The sequence below is a fragment of the Strix uralensis genome, chromosome 30 (assembly GCF_047716275.1).
Source record: "Strix uralensis isolate ZFMK-TIS-50842 chromosome 30, bStrUra1, whole genome shotgun sequence".
NCBI classification, from domain to species: Eukaryota; Metazoa; Chordata; class Aves; order Strigiformes; family Strigidae; genus Strix; species Strix uralensis.
In genome coordinates this window covers 4163546-4184596 of record NC_134001.1, presented here as the reverse complement: position 1 = coordinate 4184596, position 21051 = coordinate 4163546, and the positions used below count along the sequence as shown (strand labels likewise).

At 41.7% G+C, this 21051-nt stretch overlaps 1 protein-coding gene and 1 pseudogene across 1 annotated transcript; both read left to right on the top strand.

The window, feature by feature from the left end:
- The first annotated feature begins 69 nt into the window (after nucleotides 1–69).
- LOC141935935 (kinesin-like protein KIF20B) lies at nucleotides 70–15829 on the top strand (annotated as a pseudogene).
- On the top strand, nucleotides 10828–20817 carry LOC141935966 (kinesin-like protein KIF20B). The gene is made up of 7 exons (XM_074852655.1): nucleotides 10828–10926; nucleotides 14737–14875; nucleotides 15922–16044; nucleotides 16528–16588; nucleotides 18276–18343; nucleotides 19425–19577; nucleotides 20639–20817. The coding sequence occupies exons 3-7, from the start codon at nucleotides 15982–15984 to the stop codon at nucleotides 20783–20785; spliced, it is 492 nt and encodes a 163-aa protein (XP_074708756.1). The 5' UTR covers nucleotides 10828–10926; nucleotides 14737–14875; nucleotides 15922–15981; the 3' UTR covers nucleotides 20786–20817.
- Nucleotides 20818–21051: the final 234 nt, after the last annotated feature.

Genomic DNA, 21051 nt, shown 5'->3' with positions numbered 1-21051 from the left:
AGCCTATGCCAAGATGACACACAGTCATCACACTGCAGACAGAACTCTTCACTGATTTCTTTTAACTTGATGGCCCTGAAGGATGTCTGGGTGATTCCCCCCCGCCCTCAAAATCATAGGCTACAGCAGAGAAGCTGTCCAGGTCGAGTTCTGCCTTGATGAGTATGGACATAGGGCTTTCATGCTCATGTTAGACCCTGTGCTTTGGCCTTCCAGAGCGCGGGCTGAGGTTGCTCACTGACTTGGGATGGAGCATATTTCTGTGTGCTGACAGGATGAAATGATGAGATAGATGTGCCCTTCCTTTCCCGTGGAAGGAAGAATCTTGATTTTGTCGTCATACAATTTCTGTCTGAAGCATGCTTAGTAAAATGTTTTTATGTCTCAAGGAAACGTATTGTTCTTGGTGTGCAGGTGTTCTCCCCTAATCCCTTCTTTCTTTTGGATAATGATATTTACAGGATTACCGTGTTTGTTCTTCCTAAAGGTCTGCAGTGGGTTCAGATTTCTGATTCTAAAGAAGCTTTTAGACTTCTAAAACTGGGGTTGAAACACCAGAGTATCGCGAGCAAGAAAATAAATACTTGCTCCAGCAGAAGGTGAGAAACTTTCTGAATAGCACTGGGCATAGGATGGTGTCTGGGAGGAGGGGGGAACTAAAATATGGGTTGTGGCTTTTGGGAGGGGAAGAGGCTTTAACAGGGCCTAGATACCTAGGTCTGGCATCCTTTAGCACTGTGTGACCCAGTGCTTTGAGTCAGAAGGATTCAATCCTTCAGTAAGATGGACGTGTTCAAAAGTTTTATCAAATACTCTCCTTCAAGCAAAAGCACTTAGCTTTATTCCATCTAACTGTCTGAGGGAAAAGCAAAATAAAGGCCACATAAGCATCTCTTGAAAAGTTTGTATGTGATAGAGTATATGCTGAGACAAGTTGACAGATCCAACAGTGTTTTGAACAGATGTTGTGGAGGCTAAAAATATTTTGAATGTATTTGTCTACTTTATCACTTCTCTGCTGATTTAAACTTTTCCTTTTAGTCACGGCATATTCACAGTTAAGATACTAAAAATTGAAGATTCAGGAGCACCGCGAGTGACCCGAGTCAATGAGTAAGTTCAGAGCAGAGACCCTCTCTTCTTTGTGATGGAACTGTCAGTTCTGGTCTGTGTTGGTGTGCTGGGGCTGGGAACTGTCAGTTCTGGTCTGTGTTGGTGTGCTGGTACTGGGAACTGTCAGTTCTGGTCTGTGTTGGTGTGCTGGTACTGGGAACTGTCAGTTCTGGTCTGTGTTGGTGTGCTGGGGCTGGGAACTGTCAGTTCTGGTCTGTGTTGGTGTGCTGGTACTGGGAACTGTCAGTTCGGGTCTGTGTTGGTGTGCTGGTACTGGGAACTGTCAGTTCGGGTCTGTGTTGGTGTGCTGGTACTGGGAACTGTCAGTTCGGGTCTGTGTTGGTGTGCTGGTACTGGGAACTGTCAGTTCGGGTCTGTGTTGGTGTGCTGGTACTGGGAACTGTCAGTTCGGGTCTGTGTTGGTGTGCTGGTACTGGGAACTGTCAGTTCGGGTCTGTGTTGGTGTGCTGGTACTGCACTATACGCCCAGTGCTGCCTGGTAGAAACTCATGCCTGTGTGGTGGTTTCCCCAGTTCCTACCGTCACACAGTTGTTGTCCCTCTACCTCCAGCCATCAGGCTGCAGGGCTGTTCTGTGCCTTGTCCCCTCTGTGCAGCACAAGGTTCTGTCAGCCCGCTGTACACCTGAACTCCTCTGAGTCCTCAGAAGGAAGAGGGGGCAGGGGAGGGGCAAGAGGAGGTGTGTTGGGAAAAGGTTTGTCAGGAAGTCATGTAAAATTTGATTGGGAAAGCAACACTGAAAAGGATGGAAGTGTTTGTGCAGATGAAGATCAGGAAATTCTTCCTCTAAAAAAAGCGATCGTTTTTAAAAGTGAATAATTTGTGCATGTTCTAAGGTAAATAAAGGGAATTTTCCTTATCTGCTTTCAGACTGTCACTGTGGGATCTTGGTGGTTCAGAAAGATATGCCAAGGCCCACAGTGAAGGTCACAGATTGAAAGAGAGTGGAAATACAAACACCTCTCTGCTGATTCTGGGCAAGTGCATTAACGCACTCAGGAACTGTCAGCAGTCAGAGTAAGTCCTTTTACGACTTGCAAACTGGTTGTGGCTTTTAGGTGCTGCCTCCAGTGTTTAAAAGCTGTTGTTTAAAATACGCAATGCTAACACCAAGTTTTTGGCAGAAATGATGTATAGACTTGTCGGTCTGCCAAAGTTATCTTAAACTTGCCTTGTTTTGCTCTTTAAATCATCAGCTCTAATCTCCTTTAAGCATGCTATCATATATTTTAGCGATTTAACTTTACTCCTCTGAGCTTGGTTTATCAAAGAAACAAACTTTGGAGTAAGTTGAAAACCCCCTTTTCACCAGTGCCGTAGTAAGAGTCACATTTTTAGCCTTTGATTACTCCTTATGAAGTAGCTCAACTGTCTACGTACTTCTAGTGTAACATTTCTTCATCAGCAGAACATTGCTGTGCTATCATAACTGGGCACCGTTTGACCAAAATTGTCTGTTTTTAATAAATACTGACATAACTTTGCACACTCTCCTCCTGATCCAGCTAACCACATGCAGACAAAAGAAAGCCTTCCTGCTATTTATGCCCTAGCCTGGGGATCTAAATAAGAGTGAAATAATACAAAAAGTTAGTTGTCTAAAAACCAGTACGACATCTAGTCACACTGGATAGAACTGTCCAGGAACTGCTTTCTGCACATGTTCTCATTCGCAGAGCTGTTTCTGTCCCAGAAGTTAAATGAACCCAGGCTGCTGATGGATGTGCTTTGCCAAATTCACTTACCCCGTAGCACTCTTCCTGACATCCTGTTCAAAGTCTGTAACGCCTTAAGGTGAAAAAGCTTTGCTAGCGTGTGTTCCTGATTATGTTCTGTGAATTTACAGTCTGTCCTCTTTTCCTGTTCTTTCCAGATAGGAGGGATGCATTAAAACAAGCAGCTGCTTAGAGGGCTGGTAATGGATTCAGAATGTCTTTTTCTGATCCTAATAACTCGGGATTTTAACAATGTAGAAGGAATGTTCTGAAGCATGATCTCTTAAAGTGTTAATAGCTGCCCCTTGCCAGTTGCATAGGAAGCAGTAAATTTCTTAAACTGATTTTGGACTGTCAGTCCTGCAGCAAAGCTACTCATGAGCTGTCTGTGTGCTCTGGTAGGAGTGTCGCTGCCTTCCTGAGTTCTGTAGCACTGTCCATGTAACTGAATAGCTGTTATGTGTGCAAAATGCAGCCAAGCCATTTGGTGGCAAGTGTGCGTTCAGTCATGGTTTAGGAATTCTCTTAACATTTCCTATAAGCATCAAACACGACATCCCCAGCTGTTAAATTCAAGGGCACAAATTGTGATTTTTAGGAAGTGCCAAACTGCTGGGAGATGAGGAAGAAAGTTCTGAAAAGTGTCTCCATGTGTTTGGTGTGTGCTCATTTTCTTGCCCAGGCACTCGCTATTGTCCGTTCTCAGAGGCCGGATACGGAGTGAGAGAGATCTCTGATGGTGTTGGATACTGCATGCCTAGGACTAGACGTGTTCTCTTCGTTAATGGTGAAAGGAAGAGAGAGGTTGGGGTATAGTTTGGTGTAGCATGAGGCTGTGTGACCTGCCCAAGGCTAAAGGTCGAACAGTCCCTTAGTTTAGGTGCTCCCCCGACTGTATTGCTGTCGCCTGTCTGAGGTGATGGCTAAAGCAGCAGTCACAACAGCTCACAGTCTCTCTGCAAACAGCTGCATCTAGTCCAAAACAATTTTAGTTGATCTAATGACTACTGCTTTCATAAATATCTTTAGGTCTTCATGCTGGGTAGCTCTTACACTGGCTGGACATTATTAAGCATCTGCTCATCTGTTCTTTTGTCTCCAAAGGTCGCAGCAGCACATCCCCTTTCGGGAGAGTAAGTTAACTCATTTCCTTCAAGGATCCTTCAGTGCAAAGGGGAAGGTATACGTGATGGTAAACATAAGCCAGTGAGCTTCAGCATATGATGAAACACTCCATGTGTTAAAGTTCTCGGCCACTGCACAAAAAGTAAGTGTGTTGCAGTTTCTCTTGATCCGTACTTCTGATTTGCCTTTAAAGAGCAGGTTCCCTCACTCCTAAGAACATGAATTTAGTGACTGGATTTTTCTGCCTCATGTCGCAATCATAGTTTCTAATTGCTCCTAGTCAGGCTTTATTTCCTTGTAAAGCTTTTAAAAAGGCTTTGTTGGGACATACGGGTTTTTTTTTGTGGGAGTGGGAACATGTCCTATTAAAAATCCGTAATTCCCATAAAATATCCAGCCTGACAAGACACTTGCTATATTTGGAAGAAATTCCCTGAGACCTGGGTGAATTTTTCTTCCGTAGTCATAACATGCTCTCGCCTAGGAGCAAGTCTAGCTGCCCCATATACTACTGCTATCTTAATGTGGAATATTGCTGAGGTATAGAGGTTGAGCACCAAAGAGAATTTGAAAGGTCGTCTTTATGTCCTCAGGAGCTTCAGTGGGAAGGTGGAGGTTAAGCAGAATGAGTAGGAGTAAGTGCAGCGATAGAACCCTGGCGGAGTTGGAAGACAAAAGTGTTGGGGATCGGTGCTGCAGCCTTAATGGAAGCCATGGAAAACTTCTGCTGACAGTTAGATATGTTCAAAGGACAAGAGATCCAGGCCTCTAGAATGTGGGCTCATCTAAGCAGGTTAAGGACAACACTAAAAGGAGCAGACTGCGAGGGTGATAGAACTGCTCAAGAGACAGTGTTTGTGGGATGGCATTCGTGTAATGCAGCTGGAAACTCAGTATAGGAAATACAGAAATCTGTTGGTGCGTGAGGTGGCAACCCTCTTGTAGGTTGTCCAGCCAGTGAAACTTGGTGTTCCTGCAGTCCAGAGAAGGGTTAGACTCTAAAGTGCCTCCTCTGTGCTCCAGCTGGGAACTGGTCTGAGCAGTGACTCTGAGCAGAGGATAGACTGGGGGAGTGCTGTGCTCAGAGACCTATAGGGAAGTGCAACAGGTCTGTCTTGGAAGTGCCAGTAGAGGATTAAAAAGTACTGAAGACTTTATTCTTTGTTTTCTGGGTAGGTTTTAGCTATGGACACATCTGTTCTTGTCCAGGATCAGTCGTTTGGCCAGAAATCAGCAACAACATCCTCACTACTTAGTCACACTAAAATGCCCATCTCAAGGAAAAGAGTTACTGCCCCATGGGACAGGAGCTTAGAAGATGTGATCGAAGATGACAATGACGGGGAGGAACAGCATATGTCAAGAGAAGAAGCAGTGCAGAAATACGTAGAAAATACAGTTCTTATTGGGAAAAAAGAGTATATGGTATGTGCCAGGGCTGTGTTAAGAATTAGCGTAGCATGGAGTCTTGAAGCAAGGTATTATTCTGGTTTTCCCCATCTCTCACCTTTTTTCTTTTTTCCTGATCACCCTTATTCTATCTAAATCCAGCATTAAGAACTAAAAGTGGGATTACTCATGGTGTGGTGCCTGTTGTGGGCAAACTCTATAATGTGTCTAAATACAGACTAAGCAGTAAGAATTGCAGATTTGGCTTTCTCTCCCTTTGGGAGCCCATGGTCAATGCACAGCAAGTATTACCTGCTTTTAGCAATACAGAAGACTGTTCCTCTGTATTCTCTGCACAAGAAAACACTGAAAACTGTTCCTTAAGCAAATGTAGTCGCTTCTGGGGAAGACGAGGAGGGAACAGAGGACTAGAAACTGTTTTGTGGAGGTTTCATTAATATTGCCCCCAAAATGAGCCTCTGGAAAACAAGAGCCAAATCCCGTGGAGCTTAAGCCTGTTTAAGACAACTTCAACAATTTTGGTCATCAAATGGATGTTCTTTACAAATGCCTGCTCTGTGCAAACTTATAAACTGCTGCGTTAGGACCAAAGAGATCTTCTGATCTCCTCACAAATCTTCCTGTTTATGAATCAGCTAATGAAAGAAGTGGAAGAGCTTTTGTCAGGTGGACGAGTAAAGTGGTGTTGTAGTGTTTGAGGAATGAGGAAAATCTCACTTCTGGGAAACCATTTCTTTATGAAAAACTTAATCCTAATGGTAATTCCAGATGCTGCTGAGTCTCACAGAAGAGTTGAAGAACAAACTTCTTGCTGAAAAGAAGAAGTTGTTACTGCTGGAACTACAAATTCGTGCAGAGGTGATGCAGGAATTTGCCCAATATTTTGCTGAGCAGGAAATATATTTCAAGTAAGTTAGCTTTGAGTGGTTTTTAATGTTACTGATTAAAAAAAAAGAAATTCAATTCACTTATTTCTTAAATCTGTCCCTTGGCTATAAGAGACCACACTCTTCTGCCAGACTTCCTGCCTCTGGTAATAGATCAGTTTGTGTTTGGACTATGAGTTCAGGAAAAATACTGTGTAGGAAAGGCTTTGATTTTGGGGGGGGATGGGGTGTGTGTGTGTGTGTGTGTGTAATCTGTCAGCAGTGTTTCTGCAGAGCTCTCCCTAACAGAAGAGCTTTGATAGGATGTCTGTAGAAAGAGTGACACTTGCAAATTCTTTGGTTCTGCAGTCTTAGTGGTACTTCGGATGGGTGTTCTGGCTCCAGAAGCTTAGAAACAATGCTTGTAGTTAAGTGTCAGCCATAACCTGTGTGTGTATGTCTCCCCCTCATTCTTCAGGAGTGTGTGTGCAGGAAATACACTTCTGCTTTGGTGTAGCAACACCATTTGTGTATTGTTCTATTGTGCCAGAATAAAGAAAAACCCATCTTTGTTTATAGCAGCTGTACTAATAACTTCTTAGCAGCTCCTGCTAGCTAGCTTGTATCTGACTTGTTTCCCTACTCTAGTGAGTGCCTTTCTTACGAACGAGAACGGCTTGAAGAAGATGCTGACACGCGCCTGGAGATCTTCAGGGAACTTGTAGATGGTTATCTTGGAGACGTGGAGGAAGAAAATAAACTAAAGGATCAGCCTTGCAGCGAACAAGCTGGACCTCTGGTACGTTTATCCCCCTGCTGCCATCCCTTCCACTAACCACCTGTTGTGGTGATGGGACGTCTCCAGAAGGAGCAGAGCGGTCCCAAGGAATGGCATGCTGTGTGACTGTGTCCTCAGCAAGGTACATTGGCGTGTTCAATAGGAGTAGCTGCTGTGCCTCGGAGATGCATTTAGGAATCTTTGGGGTTTTCTGCGTTTCTGCAACACAAAGTTACTGTGTACAAAGAAGCCGGGGGAAAAGCTGCAGTTATGCTATAAACTGTTGCATTAAGTGCCTATTTAAGGTATTTGAAGCTGAATTCTTAGGCCCCATATATGGACGGTACTGGAGTGGTGCCAGAGACTTTTTCCCTCTTAAGGCTGTTGTGGCTACAACTGAAGCAATGAGAATTGTATATACACTTAAGCATAACTAAGCTCTTAGGTTGAGGCTGGTTCTTGTGAGTTCAAAACCCTTTGTTTTTAAACAAGGAGGAAAGATATAAAGTCAATGTTTTAAATACAACTTAATTTGATAAGTTCCCAGAAACTTATTTGACCTCCCAACCTTTTACTGATATTTGGAAATTTCTGATGTATTCCTTCTAAAACTGTTTGCTTGCTGTGTTCATTCAGTGTTCTCCTTGGGTAAAAATGCTAGCTTTTATATTAAATTTGGAGGGGATGCTTTAGTGGTGGTATAAAAGGGAATGTGATGGTGGGCTGTTAAATGCTTTAAAAATAAAGTAGCTGTTACTTGATGCTGGAGACTTCTGTGTGAAGGTAGACAGAAAGTGGCCATCAAATTGCCTATGAACCCACAAGATAGCTTTGAGGTCAGAATTAACTGTACTTAGGTGTTTGAGGACATAATGGTCTTCCAAATTTTCAGTAGAAATAATGGGTATTGTGTCATTATTTGCTATTTCTAAATGGATATAAATTATCTTTCAGGATGAAGAACATGGTATAGGGCCAGGCACCTACATTGATCTTGAGGGCGTTACTGATTCTCTGCAGGATGATGTCATTGATATCAAAAAGCAGGCAGAAGAAACACACAGACACGTGGTGTCTCTAGAGGACCCCCAGGAAGCTACAGGTTGGCTTGAAAAACAGCTGAGCAAAACTACCACTGCACTAACTCAGACCAAAGAAAAGCTGACAAAGAAAACCGATGAACTAATCAAAACTGAAGAGCAGCTGACACAGAAACCCAAAGGTGAGCTGGGGGTGTGTGATGAGAAAGCAAAAAGAAATGACACTGTAAAATAGAAATAATCCATCTGAGCAGGATTTTGGAACCAAATCGTGTGTATAGAGGTGATAATCAATTGTTTGGTGTATGTTCAGGTTGAACAATCCCACAGGCCTTGATTATTTCATTTTTAAGACAAAACTTAAAACTGTCACTTGAAGACTTCTGAACTGTGGGGCAACACGTCAACATTATTTATTCGTGATTTCATGGTTATGTTGTGATCCAGCACTTTACATTTTGCTGATGCAGTGGTTTCAGGTATTCTGTGGAACATTCATAGACAAAAGTATCAATACCTCATAGTGCGATTTCAGCAGAAGTCTCTTGACATGATCTATATTTTATACGGGTTGCAGGCCCCAATTCTATTCAAAAAACCTGAACTTTTGAAATGTGTCCTGCAAGTAGAAGCCAACACAAAAATAAATGAGTCTATTCAAAAGCTACTAAAGTACCAGAAGATCTGGAAAAATGGATTACGGAGTAAACTGTGTAATGGCTGCTTGTTTGCTGCAGGCTTCTCTTCCTGTCACAGACTTGGAAATGCAGATGATTAAATCGGATGAGTCTGCTGAGCAGCTTAAAGAACCAGCTGAGGGGACTGTCTAAAAAAACCCCTTGTGCAGAATTACTTGCTTTAATACAAAATTTCAGTAGCTTAAAATGCTGTTGTAGTACATTTCTAGCTTTTTTTAATATCAAGCTTAGCTTAACTGATCTTGCTTCTAAATGCATTGTATAGTTCAAGAATTGAACATTGACTGAACTACTATTCTTTCTTTTCTAAGAAAATGAATACGCAGAATAAAAGGATTCAAGAACTAATGGACATCGTGGAGCAAAAAGATGATGTTATCATGAGACTGCAAGATTTGATATCCCGTTTAGAAGAAACCATAAAAGACTATGTAAGTCTTAGACATCTCAATTTTCTGTTTACAAAAAAATCCAAATCTGTGCTTATAATGGACTTGACTATTTTGGAAAATTGACATTTTCTGTAAGTAATTGCTACTTTCTTGAAATGGCAGCAGGTGAAGTTGGCATTGAAACTGAAGTTACAGCAGAAGGTGTGTGGAGGTGTGTGTGGAAAACGGGACTTTTGGAAGCAGTGATCTGGAGTTATTATTGGAGGACTGTCCATGAGACTATGAAGAGCCACTCTAAAGAAAAAAAACCCAAAACACTCAAACTGGGAGGACTCTAGCAGCGGGAAGAGAGGGATTATGTCACTGTCTGGTTTATTTTTGCCTGAATGGAAGAGGAGGGAAAGGAGGTTTTGCTGCAGCAAAAGGTCAAATCTAATTGAAGTTAGAAGTTATGTGAGAAGGACAGTGGTTGTGTAAATTGGCAACAAAAATCAGTGTGTTCCACCTACTACCACCACGCACACGAACTTTTTAAGGCAGAGCAATAATATGAATGTGTTGAGCAGAGTTTGAACTAAGAGTGCACGGCCAGGGTGTCTCTGCTTTTGATGGGATCAATAGAACTTGCAGCTGGCTAGTCTGCTGCTGGCTGCTGAATGCCAAAAGACTGGCTTGGCTACATGGATACAGGTTAGAAAAAAATCAAAACATGCAGTTAGGTGGTTTTTTGAGCCTGATGCCCTGTAACCTGAAACATAGTTCTGAGAACATTTTAAATTAAACTTAGGCAGCACTCTGATCCCTTTTTCACTGAGAACTTAAAGCTCTGACCATACTTAATCTTCTGTTCCCTCTCTGCCTCCGAGCAGCTGAGCTTTTCATTAGCAGGAATGCTCAGGGTGATGGCAGTTGTGATGACTGCTTCCTGTCACTGCTCCTGCCAAGAGAAAGGCTCCAGCTCTGTCCAGTGTTTCTGGGAGACTCTGTGGCATGAAACTTAAAACGTGACCACAAACCTCAGGTCTGTTCTACAGATTAATTTTTTTTAATGAATTACTTAGATGAGTGATTGGTCCTTGGCAACCAGCATGGCTTGCCACTTGTGTCATCTGGTGAGTAAAGAAACTTTATTCTTGGCCAAATATATAGTCTAAAGTACGTATGACAGAACTGACCAGGCTTCCAAATTGCATCAGATCTGTCATGATAAAAATGATCTGTGGCTTTGCTGAAGGTGGTTAAGACTCCCAGCTCTACCAACTATGACAAGAAAGTGATGAACTTGTAGAGCTGACCATTGGCCCTTTGAGCAAATCATGAATTTCCTCAGCTCTTTTGACACTGGATACTTCAGGTGGTAAACTCGTTCTGCATTTTGTAGTTTCCCAGTCTCTTGCTCTACTTTCTGTACAGTGCAAAGCATTGTGCTTATTACTGTCTGAAGGGGTACCTGCCTTTTGCTTGAGTAACTGATGTTGTTCTGACAACCCCTATACAGGTTACCCAGAGAGATTTGTAAAAATATTTGCATCTAAAAGATTACTGAGGCTTTTAAGTGCTCACTTTGTAGAACTTCAGAGTAATTGATCTTATTGTAACACAGGACAACACTGTAACCACCATGAAAAGAAAATTCGCAGACGAGAACTCTAAGGAAGTGATTGAAAGCAGCCAATTCAAGGCTTGTGAGGAGACTGTATTGGAAGTGGGGAGAAAACGTTGCTCTGAAAGTAAGCCTGTTGGGGAAAAAGAGGCACCCGCAGAGAAAGGTAAAATTTCTACCATCACTCAACAGGGGCCCTTCCAAAAAACCTTAATTACTACTCCAGAACAGAAGGGAAAAGCTGTGAAGTGTAAACATGATGTTGTGAGGAGAAAATCTACCATGTTGAACTGTAAATCAGAGTAACTGCTGTGTAAATACCATCTTTTGCAGAAGGTCCTACACTGCTCACTCCTAAATGCTTAAAAGAAAAGTTAGTTTTTAGACTCTGCTTTCTGCTGCATCTCTCATCTGTTGATGCTCTTGCAGACTCCACTGTAGTTCTTAATCAATTTCTTAACAGTTGTTTTGGTACTAAACTTGCTGTTGCTGGACTTCTGGGAAAGGAGCATCCCCTGCTCAAGTTTCTGACACCTCTACGCAAGCGTCAGAGGTGTCAGTGAGTTACTGATTGTTCAGTCCTACAGCACGTGCTGTGAAACTTGGTGTTTTGTGCTGTGTGCTGCTGTGAACTCAGCAGCTTTGGGCAAGGTGGCAGTGCTGCCAAAGGAGAAAAGCTTTTCACTTGAGTGGAAGTAAAATTATTTTAAGTCCACAGGTACATATTTTGTGCAGCTCTCACGTTTGCGCTTCCAATCTTTTTTGCTTCCCTGGCTTTATCTGTGAGCTCACCAGTCTTTCTAGAATGAGGTGAATAAACCAGCTACAGCTGAAGACCTTCAAGCATGAGGGTGAAACTTAAAAGGACACCACTACTTATGTTATCCATTACATTAACGTCTATTAATTGGTGAGATTGAGCTATATGGGAGTGACTTGTACAAAATGGTCTTTGTAAGATCTGCCTGTCTCTTCCTTGACTTCAGGACAGAGCTGGGCTCCAGTCTCTCATAGGACTATGGGAAGCATATGCCAAAGGAGAATGAAAGATCTTCCCTTCGTATCCCTCCCTTTCCTGCCTTCTTCCTGCAGAATAGGTGCAAGTAAGAAGATCTTCCAGGCAATTGTTTGGGTGAGGATAGGATAGAAAAAGAGAATAAGGCTAAAAATGGGGATCAGAAAATATCTATCTCCATGAAGAGGGATAAAACATGTTAAAAGGAGACTTGTCAAGTTCACATGATCACAGAAAACTGAGGATACAGGTGGTGAATAAACTGAATGCTGGACTGTCATTCATCACTGCAGGGAAAGAACAAGGGAATGCTCAGTCTAGAAGATCAGTTTAAGTTTACGGAACACAGCACTTCACGCCATGGGCAGTGAACTTCTAGCATTTGTTGCCCTAGAAGGTGAGAGAGACAGATAATTCTCAGATCCCAGGAGTGGTTAGACAAGCTAAAGAGAACTGAATATGTGAAAGCAAATCATACTGAGAACTATGCAGAAACACTAGCACTGAAGGAAAGAACTGAAACCTTGGAAGGTCAGCTGGCTGCACCTGAAGAACAGTGCAGAAGGGAAAAAACCAAAAGAGAAGAGTTCAGTGGGCAAATAAAAACCTTGAATCTCCAGCTCTCTGCTCTGAAGAAAGGGCTTCTGGCTTAGGTGCAGAACTTCAGCAGTGTCGAGCTGACCATCAGGAGATTGTTTCTGAATTGGACAAACAGAAACTATCAATAGGGAACAAGAAGAAAAGGTGATTCAGCTAAATAGCGAAGTAGAAGGTGCTAAACAAAATATAATTTATAAAGTGTCACTAATTCAAACAATGCAGTCCAAAGTAGGTGAGTTGTATAAATGACACTTGGAGTCTTACGCTACGGATATTGATTCCGTTGATCTAAAGGATTCCTGAGACTCTCAGAAAGATGAGCTGGAGAGAGCTGAACTGAGTCCTGTGTGCATGGAGCCCCAGACTGCTTCCACAGCAGCTCTGGGACAGGAGAGCTCCTTTCACTGCAGTGTTGGAAGCATTTGGGAAGGATGCCAAAACATTGTTAAGGCTTCTCACAAACAAGTCAGCAGATTCAAGAACTACTTCGACGAGTTGAAGACGTAAAGAAGGGACTTGATGATGCTGAGGATTGCAATAAACAACTAAAAATAAAGTTAAATGAGACTGCAAATCAAGATCATCAGTCCACCAAGGAAGAAGATCTTATGAACCAGTTACAAGAGCACATCCAGAAGAAACCCCAGGATTTTGGAAAACAGGCTGCAGAGGATCACAGAGTAATTGCACCGTTTGAAGAGGAAGTTACCGGCTCCGAGGGAGAAACAAGAGAGCTTGAATGGCTCTTGGAGGCTTTTAGAGCTAAAGATGAGAGCATAGCAAAGTTAGAAGAAGTAGCTAAAGACAAAGAATCTATTCTTTTGAATCTGGAAAGGAATACAGTAGCTCTGCAAGAGGAACGTGCCAATTCAGACAAAAACCTGAAGGAATTAAATGATCAGGAAGCAAATCTAAAGGAGGGGGTTGTGCCCTTGATGAACAGCTTGGAGGACATGAAACACACCCTTCAAGGAAAAGAGAAGAATGAGGATGAGCAAATACAATCTCTAGAATTGTAAGTAAATAATGAGAGAATTCCTAGCCCTTTGAGAACAGACTGAAGTTAGAACTACCTTCTGTGAACATCCGTTTATTTTGACATCACACACTTGCATGTTTGTCAACTTTACCAACCAAACTGCTTAAGAACTTTTAGTGCCCTACTGGATTTCTGTCTTTGCATATTTTGCTAGCTCTGTTTTCCTCACCTGTTTGTGTATTCTTTCAGAAATATGGCTCTAAATCCTGCAGAACTATCGTAGGGGGAAACAGGAAAGGATGAATTATTTGGGGATTTCTAATAGCATTATGGTACATACCCTTTTTGGAGGAAATGGCATAGTTTAATGTTATATCCTGTAACTCGTATAAAAGCCGGCAATGTTTTCTTTAGAAAGGACTGGATGGTAAAAAGGGAAAGAAGAAAGGGAAAAAAAAGCCTAGTAATTAAACAGTAATCAGGTGATTTTGGTAATAGCTGTTCTAGGGGAACACAGTATAGTGTAGGAACGTGAAGGAGTAATGGGTGTAGGAGAGTAGAACTTCCCCAGCCCCCTCTACTTTTTAAACCTTTAAGAAATAAGAGATTAAATGTATCTGAGAGATTATATTTGCTATGTGGCAAGGAAACTGCAATCCTGTAAAAATGGCTTTAAGATGCTGTGTAGCCCTTCTGACTGGGGTTTCTTCAGTTCCAACATCTGCGGGCGCCTGCATGTGCTCTAAAATACAATTTGGTGTGAAGGTCTGGGGCACTTGGAAAGGTTTTCCTTTTGTGAGACCTTATTTTGTACTGTTAATTACAGAGTTTAAGAAATCTTCTATTAGGTAATTGCGAAGTGAAAATCCAAGATGACTTACTGTAAGCTTTTTAAAAGAAATACGACCATTGAAAAATAAACCCATTAAACTTCTTAATGACTTCGTAGCACTTAATAACAACAGGACTTGTTACAATGTTGTTGTTTTTTCTACTTTCTTTTGATTTTTATTTATTTTGATCCTTACAAGGTCTGGGATGTAAATATCAAGTTTATACTTAATTGATATTAACCTTGTCCCTTTTGTTACTGTGTAAGGACACCTAATGATAGAAACGGTTACTCTACTGTGCTTAAAAACAAGAATTTTAAAAAATTGCGCTGTCCAAGAGTGAATCTGAGCGGTTTGTTACTTGAGGATCATATAATAAGTAGCTGAAATCCCAAAGTAAAATTACAACGCTTGTCATTTAGCTGATAGATCTGGGATTCTGTTCATGCATAAAACCGGCCATCAAAGAGCCTGAGTTAATGTGTAAAAGCTGCTTCTTTGAGACGTGTAACACTCATGTTATTTCTGTCTCTTCATTTCTAACACAAGGCTACGTAAAGATCTTTCTGAGAGCTCTGCCCTTGTACAGAGCTTGGAAAAAGGTTTGCAGAGGAAAGAGGAAGAACATGGAGATTTGAAAGAGAAACTTTCCGATGCCAAGAAACAAATTCAGCAAGTACAAAACCAGGTTTGTAACCCCAGGCCAAATGTTCCTTCTGCAAGTGTGTGTGGGGTTCTGTTGGTAAAAGCTGTTTTCACAAGTCTCAAGCCCCAGCTGTTAGAAGTGGTTCATAACAAGGCTGCGATCAGCGATCCATTTAGAGTGAGAGTGAGTCTGAAGTTCCATTGCCATTGAGCTGTGAGCTAAAGCCCGGAGGTCAAAACATGGGTTAGTGCTGACATTGAAGGGGGGAGTAAATTGTATTAATACCCTTGAAAAAGGCTTGTCAGAAGTCAGCTAACCTGGTTGTGGAGGAGGACTGTGTAATCTTCATAACAACAGTAGCCGTATGTTGTTACTTGTGCTGACTGCAAAGCCTCAGAACTCAGACTGTTGGAAAATGCTCATCTCTGGGAGGAAAAGGTGGATTAATTGGAAAAGTAGAGCACGAACTTCTAGAGACTTTTTAAAGTCTGAGATGTTTTCTATTAAGTTTGGGGAAAACAAATGAAAAAATGCAGTAACTTTTACTGATGTGGATTGTTAGTATTTAGTTACTAAGCAGTGGGATTTCTTAGAACCTCATGGGATCTCGCAAGAACTTAAAATCTAGAAGACTATTGCAGAAGTTTGGGCTTGAAAGTTAAGCTTTAAAAAAAGTATTAATGTCTTCCCCAGCAGCCTGACACTTCAGGACCTTTTCCCCACTCAACATGCAGTGTATAATCCTTTGAGAAGCAGCACGGAGTGGATGGGATCACGTGTCAGGAAACACTTTTTTTTTTAAAGGACAACTGAATGTGTAGTTTGATGAGGCTGTTTCCTGGTGCTTTGGTTTTGGTGGGGTGGTTTGTTGTTTTTCTTTTTTTCCTGCCAAATTTAATGCTCTATTCTATGGTGAACGTTGTTCCCTAGGAAGGATGTACAGTACAGTGCACTTCTAGCCCCTGGAATTTAGCAAAGATGCTTGCAAAATTTTGATTCTTGATTAAAGTATTTTTTCACTTGGATAACTTGCAGAGATTGTAAAAGGCTGATAGCTAAAGGTTAGCTTTGCTTGTGCATCGTTACAGGTGTGTAGAGTGCAATCCGAGGAGAAATCCCTGAGGAACAAAGGTAATGAACTTCAGAAAATGACAAACCAGTTTAGTAAAGAATTAGAGATCAAACAGCGCACAGTCCTGCAATTTAAAAAGGTATTCTATTCTTTTAAATTTTACTTGCTTTTAATTTTTTAACTAATCCAGTAATGAGGCAAATGTTCCAACCAACAGGAGAAAGCTTACAGAAATTGGGGTAAAAACAGGAGTAGCCAGCTGAAGTTAGTCTTAACGGATGAATGAAAGATGTTTAAAGAACTTCTCACTGCAGGACCTTGGCAAATTGTTTTAAATAATCTGCCTAGTAAATACATACTTAATACCTGCAGGCACCCTGATTCTGATGAGTGACACTTAGATATGTCAGAGTAATGTCTTCTAAACACTGTTTTAGTCAGCTTGAATGCTCCTTTCTCTATATGAAAAACTTATTTATTCTTGACTGTTTGTCTTTAAATACTTCATTTAATACTTACTGAGGCTCTGAATGAAAAGCTACCAATATGTAGCATGTATATTTGTTTCTTTCAACATGTTTTTGACATGTTTTCTTTAATTTGCTTTCAGTGTGGTGTTTAGGAGCAGCTGAATAATGAGAAGCTGGAAGAAATCTCCAAACAGTACGAGAAAGCGTGTAAAGGTCAGAAAAAGCCCTTCTTGTGCCATTTTTTGGGTGTGCAATGGCAACATAATGAGTTGTGATGTTAACTAATTTGGAGAGTCTTGCAGATTTATATTTTAAAATACTGAGCAACTCCAACCTGGGCATTAAATGTTACAGTCAGGAACTACTTTTTATTGAATCATAACTAGCAGGAATGTTTGAAAGCAAAGAAACAGTCTCAGAATCAGAAACATAAGCCCCAAAGAAAGGCTGGATTTGCTCTATCAGTGTTAACTTACTCGATATTGGTATTTATTTGCCACTTTAGCTGGCCATGGTAACAACATCGAACACTGACACATGAACTGGCACAGTACCAGTCTCTGCAGGTTTGATAAACACTCAGCAGTTGAACAATAGTTGTTTTTTCATATAATCAAGCCTTAGTCCGACGTTAACACTGACATGCTCACCTGAATCAAGTTGATGGGAATCACTTCAGAATTCTGCATTTGGAAAGTTCCGTAGAGATCCTCTATTTCTTTCTAATAGAGCTTTAGATCTCAGGCAATGGGGGAAGTTACTTGTGATGAAGGCACTTTGGGAGAGAATGGTGGGAACTAGGACGGGGGCTCATCTGTAACTTTATTCTCAGATCTGTATGTGTTGAGGTTTGAGCTCAGCCGGCAGCCAGTCGCCACGTGGCAGCCGTTCACCTCCCCCCTCCCCTCCCCGGGGAAATAGGGGAGGGACAAAAAGAAGAGAATTTGTAGGTTGAGTAAAAAGAAAGAATATAATTGTAAAAGGAACAAGCTTTAGAAAACTTTTTTCTCTTAGGGTATCATTAATAGCAGGAATAATTAATAAATAGATATTGTTTGCAATAGAGCACAGGTGCTCTAGGAACAGTCCTGACAGTTTAGGCAACTTAGAAAAGCTAAGTAATGAAGAGCTAGGCATAGATTAAGTATATGTTAAATAGAACATTTTGAGCCTTTTCTCAGAAGTCAAAAAGTGAATTATGATGAAGATTGTTCAGAAGATAAGTAACCATGATGGCCGAAGACTGCAGCAGTGAGCAGTGGTGTCCGAAGGGGAATTGGAACGGCACGGTCAGAACTAGCTGAAACTGTGGAATACAATGGACTTTTGAAATGGGTGATGAATTGAGAGCTGAAAGTGTCTGGAAACTCCCCAGAGACTCTTTGTATTGTATGTTATATCATCTCTAGAGAGGGCGCTTTTTGTGAGCTGTGGCCACTCCCTGAGGTGCTGGCCCAGCTCTGAGTTGTTAATAAAGCCAGCCCAGAGGTACCCGCAGCCTGGGAAATCCTTTAACAATAGCTGAATTCTATAATTGAAGATCTGCAGATGGCATTAGAAGAACAAGAACAGACTCAGATTAAACAAGATCAAATGCTTGAAGCCAAATTAGAAGAGACCAACAGATTAGTTCGGGGTAATCTCTCCATGCAAAGGGAACAAGGAGGCAAAATTGGTTTGGATGTATTGTGATAGCTGCTTTAAATCTCTGTTTTGATTTGTTGAGTAGTTAGGCATTAATTTTCTATAGGACATAACAAACTTCTAACAGTTAACGGCTTCTGTTGTCCCTTTGTGGTCACAGCTGATAAATCCAAGTCACGTTAGTAGAAGGATGTAAATGTGGTCAAATATGCATTTAAACTGTGTGTTATATAACCTCGTTTTGTGTACTGACTAGAACTGGAAGCATGGAAGCAGAAATACAGAGAGCTGAATAACCAGAGCAATAGTGACTGGCAGCAAAAGGTGAGCAACACCACGGAAAAAAACAGAGATGAAAGTGAGGAATGAATAAAGCTGCAAAGAGACCTGAAGGTAAAACATGGTGATGTAATCCATACTTAGGTTTCAAACCATAACTTTCATGTAGGAGTCTAAATTTTTTTTGTGTCACTATCTTCAAGAGCTGGGGCATGATGTGGCAAGTTCTTAGAGTGCTGAAGGAAACCTCCTCTAAAAACTGCAGTGCGTCAGTCAGCAAAGTCTGGATGCGGTGTCGTTGTAATACACAGCATCACTGATGGCCCACAGCGGGGTGCACCCTTCACTGCGGCGTGCTGCCATGGACGGTGCTTCTCTAGCCGGGCTCCTCTTGCAGCTGTCCTGAACAGATGTCAGGAGCTGGATTGTTTCAGACCTTTTCCCCATCAGTTGCTTGGGCAAAGAAATCAGACACTTTAAAGATCTTGTGCTTGCTGTGTGACCTGTAAGCCCTTCCTGTTAGGCTGAGGGTTTACCTCTTGATTCTCCTTGGATTAGAAAGCAGACTTTTTTCCCAGGCAGCTTTTCAGGTGCCTCCTGTCTTGTGTGGGAGAATGTCTGACAAGAGGTTTGGTTGTGGTAGAGAAGGAGGCAAAGTTGCTGTGGATTGAAGTAACATTCCTGGTTACGCACTGTCTCTGTTTCCCACTCAAACTGTGCTGCATTTTTGGCCTTTCAGTCTTGAAGTAGGATTCCTGACATGACCTGCAAGGCAGTATAAAAGACTGGGGATCTGTAAGTAAAAAGGGTCTTTTTGCCATGACCTTTGGTGTAACTTTAATAGTGTTTGTGACTTACCCAGAGCATTTTTAGAGGGAAAAAAGTCTGTTCCCTGAAGACGTGCCAATCTGAATAATAAGTTCTGAAAGCTGCTAAACCATTTTTTTAAATGGAAGGGAACAAATGAGAATGTAATGCTTGCATTTGGGGATATGCTGGAGTAGAACTGTGCTAGTATTTCTGTTATCTTTTTGAAACTAATGTGCTTAATCTGGATTTTAAGACTTGTTTTTGTGTTGCTTAATCTCTGCCTATGGCTTTATTTCTGGTTCCACTGAAATGGGAGAATGAGGCAAAGTATCAAACTGATAGAAAGAACTGGCTGGAGGAAAAAATGAGACTCATAAGTCAAGTGAAAGAAGCTGAGAGCCATCGCAACAGAGAAATGAGAAGATTTGGGGAGGACAGAAAACGTTGTGTAGAGCAACAAGCAGAAATTGTAAGTGACTGGAGGTCTCGGCAGAGTCCTCTAGCGTAAGTCTTTAGTCCAGAGCAGATCTCGTGTCAGGTGTTAACAGTGTGGGCGCTTGAGGGGAGCTGGCCTTTGTCAAAGTCCCCCTCATTATCGCATGGCAAAGCCTCCGGGAGATCTTCTCCATGTGAAAAGGGAAGAACAGGAGTGTCACCAAATGAGAAAGCGTAACACCTAATGGAAGTGAAAGTGCCTGTTCCTTTCTATCCTGTCACCAGCACCGCCTTGCTGTGGATTCTTCAAACGTCATCTTGTGTGTAAACCACCAAGAAGTAACCTATGCTTAAATGAATTGCCACTTAATGAAGCTGAGAAAACATACCTTGAAAAACAAGATTTGTTGCTTGGCTTTTCTGAAAAAAAAAAAAAAAGGGGGGGGGGTGGGGGGATGGGGGAGGAAACAGCCTATGAGGCTTTAGAAGGAAGAGAAGAAGCAAGCAGTAGTTGACAAGAAAAGCTTCTTTCCAGAAAAATACTGGGTCGACATGCTGGTGGTTTTGCTCCCGTATCGCTTTCAAAGCAGAGTGACTGATAGTTAATAACAAGGTGGATACCTGGCCTGGTCACTGGGCTGTATCGAGGTTGTCATTTCCTGAGCATATGAAGTTATTATACGAATCTGTGCAATCTAAAACTGTGCTTGCATCCAGAAGTAGTTAGCCATGACCTTCTGGCCCTGCAGTCAGTACGGGGGGTGTTAGGAGCTTGGGACTACTTTCGCTTTGTCTGTGACTTTGCTTGCCTGAGACTTTCCAGTAATAAAATCAGAAAGTGGGCAAGCAGGAGTGGTGGTTCTTGACAAAAATTCTCTTCACAAAGAGTATAAATATAGATACAATTTTTCCTAATTTGAAGCATGGTTTGCTTTTGTATGTTTATGGTGAAACTAGTTCTGCTGAGCTTTTTAAGAGCTCTCGAGTCTACTGAGGCCATAAGATAGTACTGACTGTGCCAAACTAAGCTGTCAGAACAGTTCAGATGGTTTGTAGAAGTGGTGTTCAATTCTAACCTGTTTTTCCCCCATTCAGGAAAGACTGGCTGCACAGCTGGTAGAAGAGGCCAGCAATCTTCCAAAGCGGCGTGAAGAGAGACATCAGTTAGTAGAAGCTTTGGAAGTACAGCTCAGACTTTGGCTTCTAACGCCGTGCAAAAAGATAAAGAAACAGCAGAACTGAAACAAGCGGCGGTGAAGGATTCAGGAAAGGTCCTCTCGTGTTCTCTCTCTCTTGATTCTGTGGGATTTTTTTGTAGTTGCTTTCTGTCGTTTTTCTTTTGTTATTCACTAATTCTGCAAAACACCACGTTTTGGCTCTATTCCAAACATATTGAAATTGTTTGCAGCTAATATAAAAAAAGCTTTATGCTTTTCTGAAACTGAATTTGTAACAGTAACTGAAGTTTCAAAAAACTGGAGTTCAAAGAAACACTCGAGTCTATTTGA

Coding starts and splice junctions, on each gene's coding strand:
- LOC141935966 (XM_074852655.1), top strand. CDS start 15,982: ATGACAAACCAGTTTAGTAAAGAATTAGAGATCAAACAGCGCACAGTC. Junction 16,045..16,527: donor CAGTCCTGCAATTTAAAAAG/GTATTCTATTCT, acceptor TGTGGTGTTTAG/GAGCAGCTGAATAATGAGAA. Junction 19,578..20,638: donor TAGAGCAACAAGCAGAAATT/GTAAGTGACTGG, acceptor TCCCCCATTCAG/GAAAGACTGGCTGCACAGCT.